Source organism: Thalassophryne amazonica, chromosome 13 (assembly GCF_902500255.1).
Source record: "Thalassophryne amazonica chromosome 13, fThaAma1.1, whole genome shotgun sequence".
Classification (NCBI taxonomy): domain Eukaryota; kingdom Metazoa; phylum Chordata; class Actinopteri; order Batrachoidiformes; family Batrachoididae; genus Thalassophryne; species Thalassophryne amazonica.
In genome coordinates, this window is record NC_047115.1 from 26,466,515 (window position 1) to 26,492,058 (window position 25,544).

Sequence of the window (25,544 nt, forward strand, 5' to 3'; positions counted from 1 at the left end):
AAAACTCACGCATGCGCACGAGGGTTCAAGCATGATTGGTGTAATCGCATGTCATTCAAATCCATATAGTTAAAAAAAAAAATAAAAGTGTCGGTTTCTTATCTAATAGACCTCGTACACTGGTAGGTTGTGAGATGGAGAAAGATTACTAGAGTGAAGTACAACCCCAATTCCAATGAAGTTGGGACATTGCGTAAAATGTAAATAAAAACAGAATACAATGATTTGCAAATCCTAATCAACCTATATTCAACTGAATACACCACAAAGGCAAGATATTTAATGTTCAAACTGATAAACTTTATTGTTTTTGTGCAAATATTTGCTCATTTTGAAATGGATGCCTGCAACACATTTCAAAAAAGCTGGGACAGTGGTATGTTTACCACTGTGTTACATCACCTTTCCTTCTAACAACACTCAATAAGCATTTGGGAACTGAGGACACTAATTGTTGAAGCTTTGTAGGTGGAATTCTTTCCCATTCTTGCTTGATGTACAACTTTAGTTGTTCAACAAGCCAGGATCTCCGTTGTCATATTTTGCACTTCATAATGCGCCACACATTTTCCAGGGGGCGACAGGTCTGGACTGCAGGCAGGCCATTCTAGTACCCGCACTCTTTTACTACGAAGTCACGCTGTTGTAACACGTGCAGAATGTGGCTTGGCATTGTCTTGCTGAAATAAGCAGGGACGTCCTTGAAAAAGACATTGCTTGGATGACAGCATGTGTTGCTCTAAAACATGGATGTACCATTCAGCATTGATGGTACCATCACAGATGTGTAAGTTGCCCATGCCATGGGCACTAACACACCCACATACCGTCACAGATGCTGGCTTTTGAACTTTGTGCTGGTAACAATCTGGGTGGTCTTTTCCTTATTTAGTCCGGAGGACACAACATCCATGATTTCCAAAAACAATTTGAAATATGGATTCATCAAACCACAGCACACTTTTCCAATTTGCATCTGTCCATTTCAAATGAGCTCAGGTCCAGAGAAGGCAGTGGTATTTCTGGATGAATATTTTCTGGATATTTTCTGGATGTTGTTGATGTATGGCTTTTGCTTTGCATGGTAGAGTTTTAACTTGCACTTGTAGATGTAGCGACGATCTGTGTTAACTGACATTGGTTTTCTGAAGTGTTCCTGAGCCCACTCGGTAAGATCCTTTACACAGTGATGTTGGTTTTTCATGCAGTGTGCCGCCGTTTTCAATGTAGTACCGCCTGAGGGATCAAAGGTCAAGGGCATTCAGTGTTGGTTTTAAGCCTTGTTGCTTACGTGTAGAAAGTTCTCCAGATTCTCTCAATCTTCTGATTATATGATGGACTGTAGATGATGGAATCCCTAAATTCCTTGCAATTGAACATTGAGAAACATTGTTCTTAAACTGTTGGACTACTTTTTTCATGCAGTTGTTCACAAAGTGGTGATCCTCCCCCCTCCTTTGCTTGTGAATGGCTGAGACTTTTGGGGATGCCCCTTTTATACCCAATCATGACACTCACAGTTGGTGTCCTCAGTTCCCAAACGCTTGAGTGTTGTTAGAAGGAAAGGTGATGTAGCACAGTGGTAAACATACCACTGTCCCAACTTTTTTTAAACTTGTTGCAGGCATCCATTTCAAAATGAGCAAATATTTGCACAAAAACAATAAAGTTTATCAGTTTGAACATTAAATATCTTGTCTTTGTGGTGTATTTAATTGAATATAGGTTGAAGAGGATTTGCAAATCATTGTATTTTGTTTTTATTTACATTTTACACCATGTCCCAACTTCACTGGAATTGGGGTTGTACATGAGGTGGTGGAGAGTGTTCCCAAACATGTAAGACTGGTGATTGGAGCGGCTCTCAGTGGGCATGTTGGTGAAGGGAACAGAGATGATGACGTAATTGATAGAGTATCAAGGTGAGGAATGCAGAAGGGCAGATTGTGGTAGATTTTGCAAAAAACTATGGAAATGGTTGTCGTGAATACTTATTTAAGAAAGAGGAGGAGCATAGGGTGAAGGGATGCAACCTAGAAGAAATTGGAGACTGTAAAGTGATGGCAGGAGATTGTGTAGCTAGACAGTATGAGATGGTGGTTTGTAGTATGACTCGTGGTAATGAAGAGGGAGAGTCAGAGCTGAACCAAGGATCAGATGGTGGAAACTGAAGGAGGAAGACTGTTGTGTGAAATTCAGGGAAGAGGTGAGACATGCACTGGATGGAGGTGAATTGATTTTGGACAGTTGTAAAAGTACTGCAGATGTGGTGAAGAAGATGGGTAGGAAGTTGCTGTGTGAGACATCTGGACAGTGGAAGGAAGATGAGGAAACGTGGTGGTAGAATGAAGATGTTCAGGAAAGTATAAGGAAAAAAGTTAGCAAAAGGTGAAAAGAGAAGTGGCAGAGGCTAAGGAAAAGACATATACTGAAATGTACATGAAGTTCAACACTAAGAAAGAAGAAAAGGACTTGTACTGACTAGTCAGACGGATGGACCGAGCTGAAAAAAGTAGAGCAGGTTAGGGTAATAGAGGATGCAGATGGCATTGTGCTGACAAGCGAGGAGAGTGTGTTGAGAAGGTATGGATAGGATGAAGACTGGAAAGACAGTTGGTCCAGCTGACATACCAGTGGAGGCCTTGGAATGTTTAGGAGACATGGCAGTAAAGATGGTTTGGACATGGCGCAGAGGAGGGACCCAGGGTGTGTGTGTGTGTGTGTGTGTGTGTGTGTGTGTGTGTGTGTGTGTGTGTGTGTGTGTGTGTGTGTGTGTGTGTGTGTGTGTGTGTGTGTGTGTGTGTGTGTGTGTGTGTGTGTGTGTGTGTGTGTGTGTTGCAGAAGTAATACAGGTTTCAGAAAAAAATAACTTTTGCCTGTGGTCCTGAAATAAAACCTCAATCCAGCCTCAATTGGGAAATACTGAGGTGCGTTCTGAAGACCTACGAACGGCAGTCTATGAGTAGTCTACATATTTGGTCCCATTTATGTTGCTATCCCGAGTGTGTTGCACATGTTCAAAGCACTCTTGGCGCCATCGAGATGGGATATATATACAGGACAAGTCCAGCTCTCCACAATTTCTCTGATACTTACTGGACTGGTAAGCATTGTAAGCTGAGATAGGCATGTCCAAACTTGTCCCATGACACACCGAAACGGAGGTGTTCCTTTGTCTCGCTTCCAAAGCGAATCGGTCTTTACGCACGAAGCTTCCGCGCGGCTTTCCGTGACAAAATCTCTTGTTAAAAGTGAAATCTGCCGGAAAATGGCTGATGTCCAGCTCTTGTGATAACCAGAGAAAGAGCACACGACGGTCTCGTATCCACAGAACCATCAGCTTAGAAATGATCTGGCGTTTTCTACCCCATCGTCGCAGCTCGGAGCGCGGTGTGCCGAGCGTCCTTAAAGGGGTCCTTAAAGCTGTAGTAACTCCTTATTCTCTGTGAAGCCCGTAAAACTTTCACCAAAAGCCAGATAAATTTTTCGAATGGTTTCCAGGTGCCAGTTTCTAACAGCTTCTGAAAAACTTCTGATGGGAAAAAAGTCCTTTTCATTCCGCCATTTCCAGACAATGAAAATCCGACGAGGGGGCGGGACCACTCCTTCCCAAGGCGTGCTCACAAGCGAATGACATAACCGACAGGCGTGGAAAAACTCAAGCATGCGCACGAGGGTTCAAGCATGTCTGACGTAAAAACATATGAATGAAATCTATATATTTTTTGAAAAAATAAAGGAACGTTACTTTATTGACAGATCTCCTGTGTATATATATATATATATATATATATATATATATATATATATATATATATATATATATATATACTCAACAAAAATATAAACGCAACACTTTTGGTTTTGCTCCCATTTTGTATGAGATGAGCTCAAAGATCTAAAACTTTTTCCACATACACAATATCACTATTTCCCTCAAATATTGTTCACAAACCAGTCTAAATCTGTGATAGTGAGCACTTCTCCTTTGCTGAGATAATCCATCCCACCTCACAGGTGTGCCATATCAAGATGCTGATTAGACACCATGATTAGTGCACAGGTGTGCCTTAGACTGCCCACAATAAAAGGCCACTCTGAAAGGTGCAGTTTTATCACACAGCACAATGCCACAGATGTCGCAAGATTTGAGGGAGTGTGCAATTGGCATGCTGCCAGCAGGAATGTCAACCAGAGCTGTTGCTCGTGTATTGAATGTTCTCTACCATAAACCGTCTCCAAAGGCGTTTCAGAGAATTTGGCAGTACAACCAGCCTCACAACCGCAGACCACGTGTAATCACACCAGTCCAGGACCTCCACATCCAGCATGTTCACCTCCAAGATCGTCTGAGACCAGCCACTCGGACAGCTGCTGAAACAATCGGTTTGCATAACCAAAGAATTTCTGCACAAACTGTCAGAAACCGTCTCACGGAAGCTCATCTGCATGCTCGTCGTCCTCATCTGGGTCTCGACCTGACTCCAGTTCGTCATCGTAACCGACTTGAGTGGGCAAATGCTCACATTCGCTGGCGTTTGGCACGTTGGAGAGGTGTTCTCTTCACGGATGAATCCCGGTTCACACTGTCCAGGGCAGATGGCAGACAGCGTGTGTGGCATCGTGTGGGTGAGCGGTTTTCTGATGTCAATGTTGTGGATCGAGTGGCCCATGGTGGCGGTGGGGTTATGGTATGGGCAGGCGTCTGTTATGGACGAAGAACACAGGTGCATTTTATTGATGGCATTTTGAATGTACAGAGATACCGTGACGAGATCCTGAGGCCCATTGTTGTGCCATACATCCAAGAACATCACCTCATGTTGCAGCAGGATAATGCACGGCCCCATGTTGCAAGGATCTGTACACAATTCTTGGAAGCTTAAAATGTCCCAGTTCTTGCATGGCCAGCATACTCACCGGACATGTCATCCATTGAGCATGTTTGGGATGCTCTAGACCTGCGTATACGAAAGCGTGTACCAGTTCCTGCCAATATCCAGCAACTTCGCACAGCCATTGAAGAGGAGTGGACCAACATTCCACAGGCCACAATTGACAACCTGATCAACTCTATGCGAAGGAGATGTGTTGCACTGCATGAGGCAGATGGTGGTCACACCAGATACTGACTGTTATCCCCCCCCCAATAAAACAAAACTGCACGTTTCAGAGTGGCCTTTTATTGTGGGCAGTCTAAGGCACACCTGTGCACTAATCATGGTGTCTAATCAGCATCTTGATATGGCACACCTGTGAGGTGGGATGGATTATCTCAGCAAAGAAGTGCTCACTATCACAGATTTAGACTGGTTTGTGAACAATATTTGAGGGAAATGGTGATATTGTGTATGTGGAAAAAGTTTTAGATCTTTGAGTTCATCTCATACAAAATGGGAGCAAAACCAAAAGTGTTGCGTTTATATTTTTGTTGAGTGTATATATATATATATATATATATATATATATATATATATGAGAGAGAGAGAATTTTGTCCATTCTGCCTGAGGCATAGTAACATACTATGCTAGCCATACGAAAGGGAAAATAAGTGTGTCTTAAGTTTAGACTTGAAAGTCTCTACAGAATCTGACTGTTTTACTGACGCAGGGAGATCATTCCACAGAACAGGGGCACAATAAGAGAAAGCTCTGTGACCCGCAGATCTAATCAATTAATCAATCAATGAGAACCCTAACAAAGTGTGTTGCCTCTGCCAAAAGTGTGGAGTCAGCTGTTTTGGTGGTTTGTGCTGCCACATCACACTGTGCTAACCTAAGCTGCTGCGTGTAGGACACCTGTGAGTCTCACTGAGGAAGTTGCAGCAGTGATCAGAGTCGTAGAGAATGTGACGGCAAATGATGATTTGATGGCTGTTAACAGGACAGCTGTGATGTGGACCAGCCTCCAGCTGTTTGTATTATTGGTGTGTGTACTGTGGACTAAGCTACTGAGAGGCGGTGAGTCTAGTGGAGGAATATCACTTACTGTGGACAAGTGATGGTGCCACACAGCTGAACAATAATTCTACATGGCTTTGTGTGCGAACACTAGAAGAGTAAAATTAGCAACATGGCTTTCAGGGTGTGCAATTATTATTATTATTATTATTATTATTATTATTATTATTGATAAATCTTATTGAGACGCATATAATGGGTGTTTTTTTCTGAATACACAGAGGGTAACAAAGATGTGGCGATGGACATATTTTGATCGCAAAATACAAGAAATTGGTTTGAAAGCTAAATTAAAGCCACATTACATTTGTAGACAACCCGGATTCACTGTGTGTACTGGTGTAAGCATCAAATGGAGTGTACCTGTACACAGGCAGACTGACACGTTATCTAGTGATTATGGATCAAAAAAGCTGTGAATCTGGCATGCATTTTTCAGACGCACTCTGGCTTATTTTACTTTTGTACACTGTATCAGGGCCCGCACAAGTTAAAGAGTTAATAGAAATCATTTTTAATCTAGTGTGTAATTTGTTAAGATAGTGTTGACTGGTATGAGATATGGCCTTTAAATATCTCCAGTGTCCCACAGTTCTGTGTGTTTTCACAGAAATTCTTCTTTCAACACAGTTAAGGCCTGACACAGCTTGCTTTGGAGTTGTGTGGCATGTAAGCGTAATGCTTTAATTTCATATCTTTTATTTTAAAGAAACTCCTCTCTCAAAAACCCTGGATCACCACTGTATATAAAGTAGTATCTTTGAATTTTGGTGGTCTCTTATTATGGTGGTCTCTTATACAAAGGTTAGAGAAGTGAGACTATGACAGGAGGGTTATCAGTTCAGTGCCCTGACCAGACATTAAAATGTGGGTGGGTAAATGCATCACACTTGTCTTCACTCTCATTAAGGTTCACTTGAGCAAGGTCCTTAATCCTCAGGTTGCTCCCAAGGTGTAGTCAAATGTCCTGATATTTGTGTGTGTGTGTGTGTGTGTGTGTGTGTGTGTGTGTGTGTGTGTGTGTGTGTGTGTGTGTGTGTGTGTGTGTGTGTGTGTGTGTGTGTGTGTGTGTGTGTGTGTGTGTGTGTGTGTGTGTGTGAGAGAAATAGAGAGAGGGATAGTGGTGTATAGAAGTGGTTTGATCATCTGCCTCCTGATGGAGCACATTCCATTTAATAAATGCACCAGTAAATCTGAACTAAATGAGGTCAGAAGGTTGGTTGACTCGTGTCATAGGCACCTTTGTTGTTGTTGTGTGTTTTCTTTTTTCTTTTTTTTTCTTATGGGGACCGGAAACATCTAAAACTTGCAAGTCCTTATAAATCCTACAAGTCATATTTTTGAAATTAGGTTATTGAAAGATCATTTCATAAATTATATCCTCTGAGAGGTATTCCCAGTTATATCAAATTCCATCATAGCAAATTTTTCTTTTTTATACATCTAAAGTTTTTTCTATGATCTATCACCACAGTTAAGAATTGGAACAAGTGGTCTGTAAAATAGAAGTACAGGTCTCTGTAACATATTCCAGAGTTTGAGGGACACCCTGCTGTACCCTTTGTCCTGTCTGTGCTCTGGGTTCTTCCACGGCGGATTTACATGCTGTACACGTGCCAGCAGGATGTTGTGCTCTCTCAGTACATGGCTCATGTTTTCACTCATGTTCCGTATCAGATTTGTTTCAGCTCCCAGCACTCTCATACCAGAAATACTGCTCTGCTGTTGTAGTCAACAACTAAGTATATTGCATTTTTTTTTAACATATTCATGCAGAACTAATTATTTACCTTCCTACATCCTGAGAGTCCATTATTCAGGCATTTTTTTCCTGACTCATCCAATTACTGTAAGTCTTATTTGACCTCATTGTTATGGCATCAGAGTTTTGACCTTTATCTTAAAATCTGATGTTTTTTGATGTGAGTGAGAGTGAGAGAGACATAGAGACCTGGATGATTCTTAAATTTAAATTTCAGCATGCAAGATCCTTACTTAAATGTTTCAAATGGTCATAACTGAATTTGACATCATTTTAAAAGTAGTTTTCTCCACACAGCATGTCTGTACAGTCTGTGGTCTTTATTGTGTAATTATAAGCCCTCTTATACTCACTTGCCAAGTATCACAGATGGAGCAGCTTTGCATCTGTTACTTTGCATAACAACATTCCAAAGACTAAATACATTTTTCTTTTCCACTTCAGTTAATGTTTTCTCAACGTGATAGAGACTTCACATATAACAAGTAGGTTTTCACACCAGTGAGAATTCAAATTCAGTGTATATGACCAAAGGAATCAGCATTACTGAGCAGAATATTGTCTTCATGCTTGTACTCTGTTAAGTATTGTAGCCATCTAGTTTGCCATTGAGAGAAGAATTCTCAGGCTCGGGGGGAAAAAGTCTTAGAACTAAAGCAGTTGTCTTATAGACACCTGAAATCAAATCTGTATTCTATGTTAATACATGACTTTTGTGGTAGAGTTGGTTTTCAAAGGGATTTTCTTTTCTTCACAGCCTTATCATCCCACGAGAGAACTGAGCATAGCAGACTTTGTGTTTAATAGGTTGCATCGTACTGTATGATACTGACTTGGGAAAACAAGTCTCCTCTTGTGTGCACAGCTTATCATAGGAGTGCTACTGTTGTGTGAAGTTTTATTGAAATCCATAAAGCAGCTTAGGAGGTGGACTTACAAATTCAATATCATATAGATTCATACATTAATTAAATCCAATCAGTCCAATTCTCTCCCAATGAAGACATCAGACCAGAATTATTTTACTAAATGGACATCTACACATCGTGTGCTAATGTGGCTTTGTAAGAATATATTCTTACAAAGCCAGTATAATACAGTAGGATCCGTTAATTAAACACACTACCAGTCAAAAGTCTAGTTCTCTCCCATTGTAGATGTCAGACTCCTTTTAGAAGGAGAAGCATTTACAAAACTCATGGAGGGTAACTTCTACAGCAAGTGTGTGTGTGTGTGTGTGTGTGTGTGTGTGTGTGTGTGTGTGTGTGTGTGTGTGTGTGTGTGTGTGTGTGTGTGTGTGTGTGTGTGTGTGTGTGGTGTGTGTGTGTGTGTGTGTGTGTGTGTTTTTTGCAGAAGTAATACAGGTTTCAGAAAAAAAGAACTTTTGCCTGTGGTCCTGAAATAAAGCCTCAATCCAGCCTCAATCGGGAAATACTGAGGTGCGTTCTGAAGACCTACGGACGGCAGTCTGAGTAGTCTACATATTTGGTCCCAGAGGACACACACCAATTAGCTAAACTGCAGGATTGTCTTACAGACATAAAGACACACATGACCTCTAATTTCCTGCTTTTAAACTCAGATAAAACTGAAGTTATTGTACTTGGCCCCACAAATCTTAGAAACATGGTGTCTAACCAGATCCTTACTCTGGATGGCATTACCATGACCTCTAGTAATACTGTGAGAAATCTTGGAGTCATTTTTGATCAGGATATGTCATTCAATGCACATATTAATCAAATATGTAGGACTGCTTTTTTGCATTTGCGCAATATCTCTAAAATTAGAAAGGTCTTGTCTCAGAGTGATGCTGAAAAACTAATTCATGCATTTATTTCCTCTAGGCTGGACTATTGTAATTCATTATTATCAGGTTGTCCTAAAAGTTCCCTGAAAAGCCTTCAGTTAATTCAAAATGCTGCAGCTAGAGTGCTAGCAGGGACTAGAAGGAGAGAGCATATCTCACCCATATTGGCCTCTCTTCATTGGCTTCCTGTTAATTCTAGAATAGAATTTAAAATTCTTCTTCTTACTTATAAGGTTTTGAATAATCAGGTCCTATCTTATCTTAGGGACCTCATAGTACCATATCACCCCAATAGAGCGCTTCGCTCTCAGACTGCAGGCTTACTTGTAGTTCCTAGGGTTTGTAAGAGTAGAATGGGAGGCAGAGCCTTCAGCTTTCAGGCTCCTCTCCTGTGGAACCAGCTTCCAATTCAGATCAGGGAGACAGACACCCTCTCTACGTTTAAGATTAGGCTTAAAACTTTCCTTTTTGCTAAAGCTTATAGTTAGGGCTGGATCAGGTGACCCTGAACCATCCCTTAGTTATTCTGCTATAGACTTAGACTGCTGGGGGGTTCCCATGATGCACTGAGTGTTTCTTTCTCTTTTTGCTCTGTATGCACCACTCTGCATTTAATCATTAGTGATTGATCTCTGCTCCCCTCCACAGCATGTCTTTTTCCTGGTTCTCTCCCTCAGCCCCAACCAGTCCCAGCAGAAGACTGCCCCTCCCTGAGCCTGGTTCTGCTGGAGGTTTTTTCCTGTTAAAAGGGAGTTTTTCCTTCCCACTGTTGCCAAGTGCTTGCTCACAGGGGGTCGTTTTGACCGTTGGGGTTTTTCCGTAATTATTGTATGGCCTTGCCTTACAATATAAAGCGCCTTGGGGCAACTGTTTATTGTGATTTGGCGCTATATAAATAAAATTGATTTGATTTATGTTGCTGTCCCGAGTGTGTTGCACATGTTCAAAGCACTCTTGGCGCCATCGAGATGGGACGCACATCTGACGGCAGTCTATGTGCAGTTTGTGTGTCAACTAAACTTAATCTACCTATTCTGACAGTGTCATAACAGCATCTGAAACGATCTGATCATGGTTGATTGAGCTCTGTGATGGATAGGTTACGGCAAAGCCTGCCAGCATGTTGTGCCACATTTGTCCACCTCCACTGGACCCCGGCAAGGGAAAGCAAAGGAAATGTTGATATGTAATAACATGTATATGGCACTCTGCGTGCGTCAGAGGCTCGGTGCAGCGCAACGCAACAGAATGGAATGTCACCGCTGTAATACACGTATTACTGCATGTTCACCTCCTAAGTCTGCAGCAGGTATGATGTGGGAATGTCTCCCCAGCCCATGACAACATGAATAAACATGAAACTCAACTCCAGTACCCCTCATTCTACAGCGCAGCACAGACAGCTGGTGCAGTCCCTTTCACTCGGCTGCGCTATGTGCTGGCAACGTCGATCAGCTCACAAATGCATAATCCACCTCAGCATAAATAAATCCCATGTGAAGTGCCGTCCTGCACCAATAATCCAACTACAGTTGTGTTAAGATTCGTATCAAGTAAAATGGCCACAAAAAGAGTTAAAACAAAGAGAAAAGAAAAAGTTCACTGGGTGCGTTGGAACAATCTTGCGCATATGTGGGAAGCTGGAGCACTGCCAGCACAGTTCACCAGCAGTTATGGAGTCCCACTGGATGAATAAAATAAAGCAATGCAAGTATATACTGATCAAACACCTAAAGGGATTTTTCGCCGGACTGTACAATAGCAGGCAATCACTGACAGTTGTCAGCCTTTTTGTGTGCCATCTGGATGGACAGGTCACGTGTGCACGCAGAGTGGCACACGTGGGGCGCGTGTGTTCATAATGGTACAGCCATTATGAACACACATGCACGCAGCTGAGCGAACATTTCGGCCACACACTCGCATGCTGGTTTGATCACCTATTCTGCGCACGCGCGCATAGTGGCTCATTCAGCCATTATGAACACACGTCCAGCTGAGGGACCATTTCATCTGGCCACACACTCGCACGCTGTTTGGATCACTTGTTGTACGCACATACACACATGCACTCCGTCATTTGAGACACACACACTCCTGCCAGTGCACCCTCTTCCTGATGAGAGGTGAGTTAGCCCTGGGAATGTGAGGATGAGTGAAGATTTGATTGCGTAAGTGAATGAGTGAGTGACAGCTCCAATGTTGGTGGCATCTGACAGCAGTCTGTGTCATCTGACTGTTGTCTAAAATATGTTTAGGCTGCATCCTATATGTGTGCACGAAGAAATCTGGCTGCATTCTGACATGGCTGACCATGCCTGTTTTCCTCCCGACTGCGTCTTGATTATGACCATATTTGCCGTGTCGGCCTGGTTCCTGCACATTCTTGCTACGTATGATAAGGACTTAAGTTTATGACTTCTATTCTTTTTCAAAAAGATCAGGATTTTGGTGAGAAGGTAGCAATAATAACTTGATGGGCTTAACGCCAAACCTTTTTTTTCAATTTAATTTATTTTAATTTCTGTAGTGCCAAATCACAACAAAGTTGCCTCAAGGCACTTCACACAAGTAAAGCGCCTTTCACCCCAGGTTCACTTCAAGTTGCGTCATGATGACGCCACGTGGAAGCAACCCAGTGCTGATGATGTAGCTCAACGCCACTACAGCGCTAGGGATGCAAAGGACGAAGCCAATCGGACGCCAAAAATTAAACATATTTAAATTTTTTTTTTGCATCCTGTGCTTAACGCAGAAATTAAGTGGTTTCAGCTTAAGTCAGAGCAACGCGACGGTACTCAACGTGACTGGAAGCCACACCCTCACAAAACAACGTTACCCGATGCCAGTTTATGATTCCTGCTGTGTTCCATTGTTCCCAAAGTATAAATCACGCAGGATTGTTTTTATACCGTGTACACAATGCAGTCAAAACTACACGCTTAAAGAGCACAGAAAAAAAATGCTGCTGATTGCAGCAGCAGCTGCTGCAGCTCCTCACTCTAAATTCTCTCACAAATGTGTTTAAAGTCCATAAAGGTCCTGCTCACGCACTGATTGCCAGAGACAGGACATGTCAACATCAAGTAGAACTCCAGACATTTACTCCACATTTACTCACGGACAGTTCCTTTGCGCGTGCATGTACCTCGCGGACAAAAGAAGAAAGATAAACTATAACAGAACTCAGAGCGCAGACCTGCAGCTCAGCACAACAACAAATATAAACTAGAAGAGGAATCAGAATGCACAGTCTGCCTGCAGCCAGACTGTGCACTCTGATTTCTCTGTGCAGAGAACCTGCAGGCTGCGTTCTCACTTCTTCTCTGCCCCCCTGCTGCGCGCACCTGACGCAGACATTCCTGCATCATCATGACGCCATAGGAAGCAACTCAAAGCAGGCCCGGTGTGAAAGGGGCTTAAGGTCTAACCTTACCAACCATTACCATTAACAGTTTTACCCTCGCGAGAACATACTGGGTGTGAATTCTACCTTGTCCTTTGTGTGAGTTTTGCATATTCTCCCCGTGTTTGCTTGAGTTCTGTCTGGGTGCTCTGGTCTCCTCCCACTTCCAAAGAAATGCAGGATAGGTAAACTGGTGACTTGAAATTGTGGTGAGAGTATGAATGTGTTTTTGTCTATATGACTGGCGGCCTGTCTAGGGTCTATCCCACCTTTTATGGGAGGCTTCAAATCTCTTCAGGCTACACTGGGTCACATCTATGCTGTCAGGCCACTTGACCAATAATCCCTCCATATTAATTGGTGTCACCTTTATTTCTGGAAACTAAAATTTTGTTTTGTTTTGTTCTGTGCACACAGAAAAAACTTTTCCCCTGTCAGTCATGTGGTTTTCATGATTTGCAGAGCAGCAGCTAATATGGACATTCTTTAGTAGTGTGGCTACTTTTGCCAAAAATACACACACTTTGGATCAGGCTATGTTGTGTGAAATTAAATGGTAAATGCTGTTACTAAAGCTGTGCCATTTATTCTGAAATATGAGTTTATGCAGCAAAAACATAGTGGATCCACAAAATCATAGCATCATTCTTATTTTTGCAGCATGACCGGTATTTATAACTGAACTGTATAACCCACATTGACTCTGCTGCTGTTTTTGACCCAGATTTGCTGAGATGGCAACAGATCCATCATAAACACTAGCTGAAATGCATCATTACCTTCCCTGTACTCATTTCCCAAAAAAAAAAAAAGAACTGAGAATTCTCCTTGGACAGCAGATGTGTATTTTGCATGAACAGAGATTGCAGTCTTTGAAGGACCTGCAGTTACTGACATACATTCTCTCTCTGTCCAGCATATTGTATCAGTTGAGGGTTTTTTAATTTTGTTTTCCTTTAGGCATTCTGTCACCTGACGAAAATTACTTCACACACACACAAAAAAAAAAATCAGGTGATTTTGAGTTTGAGCAATTGGTTTTATTTAATTCTAGTGTTTTTGATATCCTGTACTTCCAGACTCTTCCTCCATAGGCTTACTCCATCTTCTGAATTTTATTTTATTTTATTTGTTAATTTTTGCTTTTCTTTCTTGTTCTAGCTGCCACTGACGGGCGGGTCAACGGAGGGGAGGATTTCTTTCAGAAGGTGAGTGCCTGGTCTGCAAATGCTTCATCTTTAAGTTATGTTTGAGCTCACGGAAAAGAGCTTTTCATTTGGTAATTGCAAGGGAGTAGATGTCAGGTGCTCCGTTAGTCACCCCCATTACAAACAAGCAAAAATGGTGGAATGATACTGACGTGAAATCACTCCAGGGTCCTGTTCCTATAACACAGCTGACACAACACTTTTGGCCTTTCTGACTTGTACACTAGTAAAAATCGTGAGTACATTTGAGTTCAAAAGAGGTTAAACACACAGTTTATCAGGCCAGCATTGACTTTCCTTTGTCAGTGTCATAATCTGAAGGTTCATTGTGTCCCCATCACACTAAGATGAGGAGCATGATAAATGGACTGCATTTATATAGCGCTTTTCCATCTGCATCATACGCTCAAAGCGCTTTACAAATAATGCCTCACATTCACCCCGATGTGAGGGTGTTGCCATACAAGGTACTCACTACACACTGGGTGCTGCTAGGGCAGGGGTGGCCAAGTTCGGTCCTCGAGAGCCACATTCCTGACACTCTTAGTTGTTTCCCTGCTCCAACACACCTGAATCCAATGAAAGGCTCATTAAAAGTCTGCTAACGAGTCTTTCATTGGATTCAGGTGTCTTGGAGCAGGGAGACAACTAAGAGTGTCAGGAATGTGGCTCTCGTGGACTGAACTTGGCCACCCCTGACCTAGGGGATTAAGGACCTTGCCCAAGGGCCCTTAGTGATTTTCAGGTCAGGCTGGGATTTGAACCAAAGATCCTCTGGTTTCAAGCCCAATGCTTAACTACTACACTATCACCTCCCCAACCACTGGACCGTCACCTGCCATGATGACCACACTGGATCCTGAAGCCTTTGAATGCAGTGGGGATGTGCACAAAGTGGAAAAAATATATACTTTGAAGTCAGTACTTTGTTCTGATTATGTCCCTACCTTGTTCTCATAACACCTAACACGTTCCTACTAATTTTAGTGCAGCAGATAACCGAAACAATCATTCAAATGGTGAAGCAAGCACCAAATTCAGCACAAATACTCCTTAGTCATTACTTTTTAGAAAAAACTGACTGGCCAGTTGAATTTTCAATAGACAGCCAGGTAGGGGTCAGTTGAGGAATTACACAAGGGTCAAAAATTAAAAATGCTCCAATCATATTGAAAACTATACCACATTATTTGTCTGATCATAATCAGTCCAAAAAGGTATAGTTTGGACTATCTACGACTGAATGTTATGGGGTAAAAACAGCAAGAATTCTGGCACAGGTTGATTTCAGTTTGTACAGGGGTCAAAAGTTAAAGTTACTCCAATTTTGGTAAAAAGTGGTGCAAATTATTGGTTGAGAGCTAATACGATTTAATAAATGGAATAGTTTTGACTGTGTTGGTCTCCAAAGTAAAGCTGCGTTTACACATAACGACGGCAAGTTACGAATGCCACGTAGTATACATTCTTGGTCGCTGATGTGATGATTCGGAGCAGAGGCGTCAGGTGTCCTCAGGAACTGCTGCAGCCTGTTACCACGCATTACGATTAATGGCACGTGTTGCTGGAGAATTATCAGGAACCATTACACATGGTCAAGAATAATATTCCCCGCTGTTGCGCGCTATTGCATGTAACGGCACATCGTTAAGTTCTGTCACGTTGTGAATGAGGCGAATTGTCTCCACACACACCCCCATATTCATCCAACCATCAGATCTGAACAATTCAGATCACTCCAGTTTGGGGGAGGACACTGAGCCAGATGTGTGGCTTTGCGCTGCTCTCATCTCACTCGTTTTCCCAAACATCAGGCACATGCAGCAGATGGAACACCTGCAGGAGCGTGCTAATGAGCATTGGAATGAAACTTTTAGCCGACTTGGCGTCACTGTCCTTCTTCAGCATACTGCAGCAATGAAATTGAATGCGGTGCAGCACGGCTTAATTGTGCGCACATCAGAGAAGAACGCTGTCACGCTTAAGGATCACCACTAATCAAGATGGATCAACACGCTAAGTTGCGACCTCCACGACACGAGGCGAAATAAGGGTGGTGCGTTTCATTTGTGGAAGATTTTTTGACAGCCAAAACATGCTCCACGAAAATCATGAATATCATGTACCAACACGCATTATTAAGAAACCTATTCAGATGCGTTGTCACATTAAGAATGTCAGGAATGTGCCAAGAATGATGCAAATATGACATTCGTTACGCGTCTTGCCTATATGTAAACGCAGCATAAGGGTCAAACAATGTCGACGTCCATTGGATTCTATGACATGTAACATGTTAACCCATAACATGATAACTAAGGATGACACATGGTGCAACTACAGTCAGGAAAACAACTTTCTTGCCAAACGTGCCAACCTCTGTTGAAACATACATTCAAATATGCTTTGCACAGGTGTGCTGTTGGATCCTTTGAAGTAAACCTCGATTGTATGAAGAGGTAGGGAGGAGGTTTTTTTTTTTTTTACTGTTTTTTTGTTTTTGTTGTTTTTCCCCTCCAGCATTTCAGTGCCATGGACAGTGACCACCAAATTTCATTCACAAAGCAGTCCACAGATAGCTGCTCGGAGAGCCTGTCTTCACCACACTTGTACTATGTCAATAAAGTCCCTACTTGGTGTAATTGCATCTTTAATACATCTGTGCCATCATTCCTGTATGTCTTTACTTAGTTCTTATTGTTTCTTGGTTTGACCATGTCTTTGTCGTATTGAAGAAATGGATGCACTTTGGAGTCAGAGGCTGCACATGAGAAAAGCAAATAAGTAAATAAATAAAAAAATATATAAAGCATAGACGGCAAATGATGGAAAAGGTTGAGAAGAGTCTCACATCTTTTCTACACACAATATTTGAATTAAACTGGTCCTGAACAGCTGTGGCAGCCCTGACTGAATTGTTTCAGGACAGATGTGCAGCTGGTGTGTGTACCTAGAACTACAACCCCTGGCAAAAATTATGGAATCACCGGCCTCAGAGGATGTTCATTCAGTTGTTTAATTTTGTAGAAAAAAAGCAGATCACAGACATGACACAAAACTAAAGTCATTTCAAATGGCAACTTTCTGGCTTTAAGAAACAGTATAAGAAATCAAGAAAAAAGATTGTGGCAGTCAGTAACGGTTACTTTTTTAGACCAAGCAGAGGAAAAAAATATGGAATCACTCAATTCTGAGGAAAAAATTATGGAATGACCCTGTAAATTTTCATCCCGCAAATTAAAACCTGCATCAAATCAGATCTGCTCATTGACATTGACCCTATGCCATGACATTGATCCTATGTGTCTTTTTGCAAGGAATGTTTTTGCAGTTTTTGCTCTATGGCAAGATGCATTATCATCTTGAAAAATGATTTCATCATCCCCAAACATCCTTTCAATTGTCCAAAATATCAACATAAACTTGTGCATTTATTGATGATGTAATGACAGCCATCTCCCCAGTGCCTTTACCTGACATGCAGCCCCATATCATCAATGACTGTGGAAATTTACATGTTCTCTTCAGGCAGTCATCTTTATAAGTCTCATTGGAAAGGCACCAAACAAAAGTTCCAGCATCATCACCTTGCCCAATGCAGATTCAAAATTCATCACTGAATATGACTTTCATCCAGTCATCCACAGTCCACAATTGCTTTTCCTTAGCCCATTGTAACCTTGTTTTTTTTCTGTTTAGGTGTTAATGATGCCTTTCGTTTAGCTTTTCTGTATGTAAATCCCATTTCCTTTAGGCGGTTTCTTACAGTTCGGTCACAGACGTTGACTCCAGTTTCCTCCCATTCGTTCCTCATTTGTTTTGTTGTACATTTTTCGATTTTTGAGACATATTGCTTTAAGTTTTCTGTCTTGACGCTTTGATGTCTTCCTTGGTCTACCAGTATGTTTGCCTTTAACAACCTTCCCATGTTGTTTGTATTTGGTCCAGAGTTTAGACACAGCTGACTGTGAACAACCAACATCTTTTGCAACATTGCGTGATGATTTACTCTCTTTTAACAGTTTGATAATCCTCTCCTTTGTTTCAATTGACATCTCTCGTGTTGGAGCCATGATTCATGTCAGTCCACTTGGTGCAACAGCTCTCCAAGGTGTGTTCACTCCTTTTTAGATGCAGACTAACGAGCAGATCTGATATGATGCAGGTGTTAGTTTTGGGGATGAAAATTTACAGGGTGATTCCATAATTTTTTCCTCAGAATTGAGTGATTCCATATTTTTTTCCTCTGCTTGGTCTAAAAAAAGTAACCGTTACTGACTGCCACAATCTTTTTTTCTTGATTTCTTATAGTGTTTCTTAAAGCCAGAAAGTTGCCATTTGAAATGACTTTAGTTTTGTGTCATGTCTGTGATCTGCTTTTTTTCTACAAAATTAAACAACTGAATGAACATCCTCCGAGGCCGGTGATTCCATAATTTTTGCCAGGGGTTGTATATACTGGTGCTTTGCAGTCCTGTGCCTCTGCAGAGACTATAAGAGATCCTATCCAGGTTCAATAATTCTCTAAAAAAACTGGTGTCAGAGTAAGGCCCCTACTAAACATGAGTTACTCAGGAATAATAATAATAATATTGAATCTAGCAACAAAAACAAATAAATATGATTCATGTCATTTTATTTGGTGATGTGAATGTATTCCAAGTGGTTTGGTCCAATTATTGGCCAAAGTGCAGTGTTGTTGGAAGTGTTATCCTTCTCAGTTGAAAAGGGTATCACATACTGCTCTTAGTCACGATGCATACTGTAGCTACAGGTCTAACTGCTTTCATTGCCAATATGAAATCCTATGTAACCTCATTTTATTTGAAAATGTTTTATTGCAGTTTTTGTCTGACACTGTATACCCCCACAAATAAAAAAAAAAAAACAATCGCACTATCTGCCCATCTATCCATCTATCTGAGTTTTGTGAACGCAACTCCTCCTACACCAGATTGGTGTATTTCAATGAAATGTCACAGTAGAAGCACACCATATGAGGGTGATTCTTTAACTACGGGCACTATTGGCCTTGTAAATTTAATTTCCACCACACCATTGCCTTACAATATAAAGCGCCTTGGGGCAACTGTTTGTTGTGATTTGGCGCTATATACATGTGCTCTGATGTCACTGTTTATCTCCATAGAAACTACCCCAACAATCAATCTTTCATACAAACTGTTTAGGGACATTACAGTGTTGTGGTGGAAATTACGGCAATAGTGTGGGACAACTACATTTTGTTTAAAAAAATCACAACAGTTGTATGACATTGAATACCCCAATTATGTTTTGATTATTTTACTGATATTTTATTCAGAGATATTTTAAAACAGAAAAAACATTTCTTTACCATTCATTTTTATCATTGAAGATCAAAAGTCTGGGTGTGGGACAAGCACAAAACGGCAATATTTGCATATAATGATGCTGAAAAAAGGTGAAAAAGTCATCATAGACTAGTAGAACAAATTTCTTAACACGCTTTCATTGTAAAGATAACTATAAAAGTGTGAAATTTCCCCTTTTTTCTGATTTTCTTACAATATGATCAAAGGACATAATAAGTGCCCGTAGTCTAAGAATCACCCATGAACGTGTACATGAAGTTAAATGATTCTGGTGTCTGATGTCTTCAAGGGGAGTCTATTAAACTCCTGTGTTTAACTGATGCATGAGTGAGATAATTGGACGTGTGTGTATGTATGTGTGTCCCAATGGTGACTGAAACTCTCCTTCAACATAACTTGGCAAAATGATGAATAAAACAGTTGAAACGCATTTAAACTCAGTCTAGTGGTATGCGTGTATTCCTCAAGCTCAGGTCCTCTCCCAGAGGGCTGGGGGTTTGAGGGTTCTGCACACTATCTTAGATGTTCCTCAAACTGTACTCTTCTCAAAAGAGAACTCTGATGTTGTACCTGGAATCTTCTGGAACCACTTTTTCCAGTTTGGAGGTTATAGCTCCTAATGTTCCTATTACCACTGGGACCACTTTAGACCTTTCACACCTGCTCCAGTTGTTCATTCAGGCCCTGGTACGTCTTTAGATTCTCTTGTTGCTTATTTCTGATCTTGCTGTTGGCTGAGATTGATTGCCACATCTATCACAACTGTGATCTTCTTTTCCTTGTCAACCATCACTGTCTCTGTTGGTTGGCCAGCAGGTGTTGTTCTGTCTGGAATTTGAAGTCCCACAGGACCTTATCCCTGTCATTCTCAACCACCGCTGGAGTTATCTGTCATCAGGATTTTGTAACTTCTAATCCTTAAGTGGCACAGATGTTCCTGTAGTCTATTCCAGATACTTAGTACTGAAGTGCCGGGCACAATTCAGGGCACCACACCTCATCTGATTGCTGCAGTCTGGCCAACTTGAGCAAATGTGTATATATATATATATATATATATATATATATATATATATATATATATATATATATATATATATATATATATATATATATATATATATATATATATATATATATATATATATCTCAACTCAGGGAGCTCAGTTGTAATGGAGAAAACCACAGATATGATCAATGGGGAAAATTGGGAAATGCCGTGCCCACATTCCGTTCTCATTTCTTGATTATCGGAGTGGCTCTTTCCATGCTTCCATGCACATCAAGCTTCAAATGGAGCACAGACTGGCAGCGTATATATTGGATAGTAGAGGGTGTTTGCTCCGTTCACGTGAACGCACAGCTGGTTTCTCTCCGCTCTGACTTGGATTTCACATCAACTCTGCATCGAGATTTACACAGTTATTACTTTAAAAACATTTCACTGTCACAGTACAGAAATCTGTATTTCACACAACCACTGGGACCACTTTGGACTTTACCTTTCATGTCTGCTCCAGCTGTTGATTCAGGCCCTGGTACTTCTTGATTTCCTCATGCTCCTTCATTCTGATCTTGCTGTTGGCTGGGATTGATTGCCACATCTATCACAACTGTGATCTTTTTTCCTTGTTAACCTTCACTGTGTCTGGTTGCTTGGAGAACAGCTGTTGGTCTGTCTGGAATTTGAAGTCCCACAGGACCTTAACCCTGTCATTCCCAACCACCTTCAGAGGTGTCTCTCAGCAGGGGCCTCATGTAAAAAAGACCTGCATGATTTTCCTACTGAAACATGGCATACGCTAAAACCCAGAAACTAGCGTAAGCACAAAAATATCCAGATGTATGAAAGTGTGCATACACATGGATCCAAGCACACTCTGTTTGTACATCTGACTGAATGTGGAGTTTGAGCGCACGTGCAGACGTGCCAAGCTCCGCCAATGCCCTTGGAGTTGGGAATCCCCCTCCGTCAGATCAGTCAACATGAACACAGAAAAGAAATTATACAGAGTGTGAGCTATGGATGACTGGACATGACATGGAGACACGCAGGGATAGTTTATTTGGTACCCTGTCAAATGAAATAAACATAAAACTGGAAAAACATTAGTGGGAGCATGAATGTGGGGTTGTAAATGCTGTGGACTCAGAGCAGCGCATACACACTGAAATTAAAAAAGTGAGGTGTGCTGCGGCTGACATTGTGTGACATTCACAACTTTACATACGCATTTATTGACAAATAGTGAACACAGGGAGACATTCAGGGGGCCTATTAAGAATGTGCTGCAGCTGTAGTTTCACCATCAAGAAAAAGAAAACACATTAATAATAAAAAACATATTTCAGTGCGCAAATGCTCAAATGAGCTTGCGCTGGTTTTCGTTCGGAACAGTTACACAAACTATTTAACCACCGAGCAGCCACCCATCGCACACTGTGCCAGCCTGCCTGTTCCCAACCCAACCATTTGCACATCACATATGATTTGAACATTGATGGAATGAAAATGTTCAGTTTTAACAAAAACAAAGTCATTATGTAATGGCGCCTTTATAGCAATATATGTGCCGTCAATAGCTCTGATTACTTCAGGGAAACCGGCTCTCGCTGCAAATTATGCTTTAATGTTGGAATGTGATGGACCTGGATGACATTTGGATGATTCCATTCCACGCAGCTGGCATTGCTCGGCTCAAGGCTGACTGGCACACTCCTGACCAATTGGCCAGCTCCCATTGGAATGCTCCAGGAAACCAGGTTGCCAGGAAGCCCAGTGTGGTCAGCACATGTGTGGGCACGGATAATCCTTGTTGTATTGCGTCTGGGCCGGTCGCAGCCTTTGTACATGAGGCCCCGGGACTTTGTCATTTCTAATCCTTACCTGGCTCAGATGTTCCTGTACACTATTCCAGACACTTAGTACTAAAATGCCAGGCACAATTCAGGACACCGCACCTCATCTGATTGCTACAGTCTGCCCAACTTGAGCAAATGTGTTTATGTTTTTATTTTTTTTATTTTTTTTTCCTTGGCTCCACCCGCATTCAATTTAGGGAGCTCAGATGTAATGGAGAAAACCACTGATATGATCAGTGGCGAAAATTGGGAAATGCTGCACACTAGGGCTGAAACGATTATTCGAGTAACTCAATTACAAAAAATGCTCGAGGCAAATTCTTTGCCTTGAGGCTTCGTTTAATTCATGTCGCCAGCTCCTGTATCATTGTTTCCCCCGGACTGTAATAATTGCCGGACAAGACTTCATGCGGCGCAGTCTAGTTCTCTGGCGATGGCGGAAAACGAAGATACCGGTGTGCGTAAAAGGCAGAAAATGTCTAAAGTTTGGGATCATTTTACACTTCGTAAGGTGGACAATATAGTGCAATGTATACACTGTAAAGCGGACCTGGCCTACCATAACAGTACTTTGTCAATGCTGCAACACCTCAACCGAAAGCATCCTCACGTGAACTACTGCACTTCTCCAAGCGGACTCGGAGCCTCTAAAAGGTAACGTATTTTACGATTGTTAACGTTAATTGATATGAACACTACCGCTTGTTAGAATTTCAGTAATTATGTGTAGGCTTGTGTGTTATGTGTCGATAGTGATGAGACATAGGCTAATAAGTAGGCTAATGAGAGCAAATGCACCAAAATCATCAAATCAATTCATCTCTCTCTCTCTCTCTCTCACTCACTCACTCACTCACTCACTCACTCACTCACTCACTCACTCACTCACTCACACACACACACACACACACACACACACACACACACACACACACACACAAAATAAATAATAGATGACATGATGGACAAATTCAATAGCATATATTTACTTTTGGACAACTTTAGCATTTGTTATAGCCTGCAAATGAATGCCCCCACCCCCCCACAGCACATCACAGCGACGCATGGACAGCTTTGTCCGAAGAGGTCCATCAAGTACTGTCGAGGAGGCTGTGGTTTTGACCAAAAGCATTTTAAATATGCTCATCACAGACATGCACCCACTGTCCATGGTGGAAGAAACAGGATTCAAGAATATGATCAAAACACTCAATCCCAAATACACAATTCCCTCAAGAACATATTTCACAAATATGATGGAGCAAAAATACTCAGAAATAACTGAAAAATTACAAAGTGTTCTTAAGGACATAGAGTCTGTTGCACTAACAACTGACATTTGGACGAGTCTGGCTACAGAGGCTTATCTGGGGGTCACATGTCATTTCTTGGGAGACGATTGGGAAATGAAGTCTCTCTCCCTTACTACAATGCCTCTAGAGGAGAGGCATACAGCCACAAACATTGCAGATTGGCTGGAGGAGGCTGCTACCAAATTTCACATTCCTTTTGAGAAGGTGAAGGCAGTTGTCCATGACAGTGGGGCCAATGTAGTGGCAGCTGCCAGAATTCTGAAAGAGAGACATGGATGGGCCTCTGTCAGATGTGCAGGACACACACTGAATTTAGTTGTGCAGAATACACTAAATAACAAAAACATTGCAAGTTGTGTTGCCTCTGCGAGATGCCTGGTGGAGCACTTTAAAAAGAGTGAACTGGCCTGCACAAAACTTAAGCCCCATTTACACATAGACGGGGTAAGAGCTCCCTGAAGCGTCCTGGAAGAGTTTTTGGCCGTCTTAAGGCTCAAACGCTGTTGTTAACGCCGCCACTAGGGGGCGTGGCTTAGTTCCGGCTTTACCGGGAATCGTCAAAAAATTATTCAACATGTCGAATAATTCCGAGAGCGCTCCCGGAGAATTTGCGTGACGACGGAGACAACGCGAACAACGGCGTTTGATACTTTTTAATCGCCATTTCATCCTTCCCCTTCCTGTAGTGCCCAGTTTACACTACATCGGCGTCCTCAATGGTTTTAACCGGCGACAGAGTCAGACCAAATGGCGGCGCTAGCGGATGGTACGCCGCTCTAAACGCCACCTCCCGGTTAAAACGGCGTTCCAAACAGCCGATAGGCGGCGGTCAGTATAAAAACGCTAGCGAGCTGCATGCACTCGCGGCCAGCTCCAGATATTTTTGCAGAGAAGCTCCAGTATGCCTCCTAAAAGAAAATTGGCAGCGGCAAGGACTTACCAAGAGGTCTAGTTCAGAAGCAGAGGGGAAGCCTGTGGTGGAGACAGAGCAACACGTTGAGGAGGGGGAAAGGAAGGAGAAGAAAAGGCTGAGGATGATCTCCCTCCCCCTGCAGTGACAGAGGCATGTATTCCTGCTGCTTCAGCCTATTATGCTCTGGGGGCGGTGCCTATATGCAAAAGATCCTGGAGTAACGCAGGATTTGCCTGGATAAAAACCTGGGTATTAACCAGCGGTACACAGGGCATTATCAGCGGCAGCAGAACACCACCGTTCTCACGCGCGTCTTAACCTGCGATTGTAAAGGATAAAACTGGGTATTAACCCCCGTTGCCTGACGTGTGCCGGATGCTACGGCGTCAAAACGCCGCTTTATTCGGCGGATTTAGCGGTGTTTTATCCGCGTATTTGTGGATAGTACTGCGGTCAAAACGCCGGCGAAATGCTCCGCCCCTTTCCACCGCGAAAACAGCCGGAAATACCGCGAACTTCAGTCTACGTACTACCCGCTGACAAAACCGTCTATGTGTAAACAGGGCTTTAAAGAAAAGCAGCAGCAAATGGGAGTGCAACAGCACATGTTGGTCCAGGATGTCAGTACCCAGTGAAACAGTACACTTCATATGCTGTCCAGGCTCCTTGAGCAGAAGTGGCCAGTGACTGCTGTGCTTTCCGACCCTGCAGTCAACCCATGGGGAAAACATCACTATTTGGATCTGAAGCCTGAGCAGTGGATATTGACTGAAGAGCTGGCTCAGGTTCTTGAACCTTTCGAGGGGGTTACAGTGTTTCTTAGTGGGGAGCAATATGCGACCCTGTCTGCGCTTCCTCAGCTGGTACAAACACTGAAGAAATCCACCATGAATTCAGCTTTTGAAACTGCACCAGTGAAGACATTTCAGGGTCTTGCAGCTCAACAGATCACTGA

General features: G+C 42.2%; 1 protein-coding gene across 1 annotated transcript in view; it reads left to right on the forward strand.

Moving 5' to 3' along the window:
• LOC117523113 (protein bicaudal C homolog 1-B-like) overlaps nucleotides 1–25,544 on the forward strand; it is a 205,541-nt gene that overhangs the window by 60,304 nt on the left and 119,693 nt on the right. Inside the window, exon 2 of the mRNA XM_034184536.1 lies at nucleotides 14,101–14,147. Within this exon, the coding sequence (XP_034040427.1) occupies nucleotides 14,101–14,147 (47 nt within the window). The remainder of the gene's footprint in view (nucleotides 1–14,100; nucleotides 14,148–25,544) is intronic.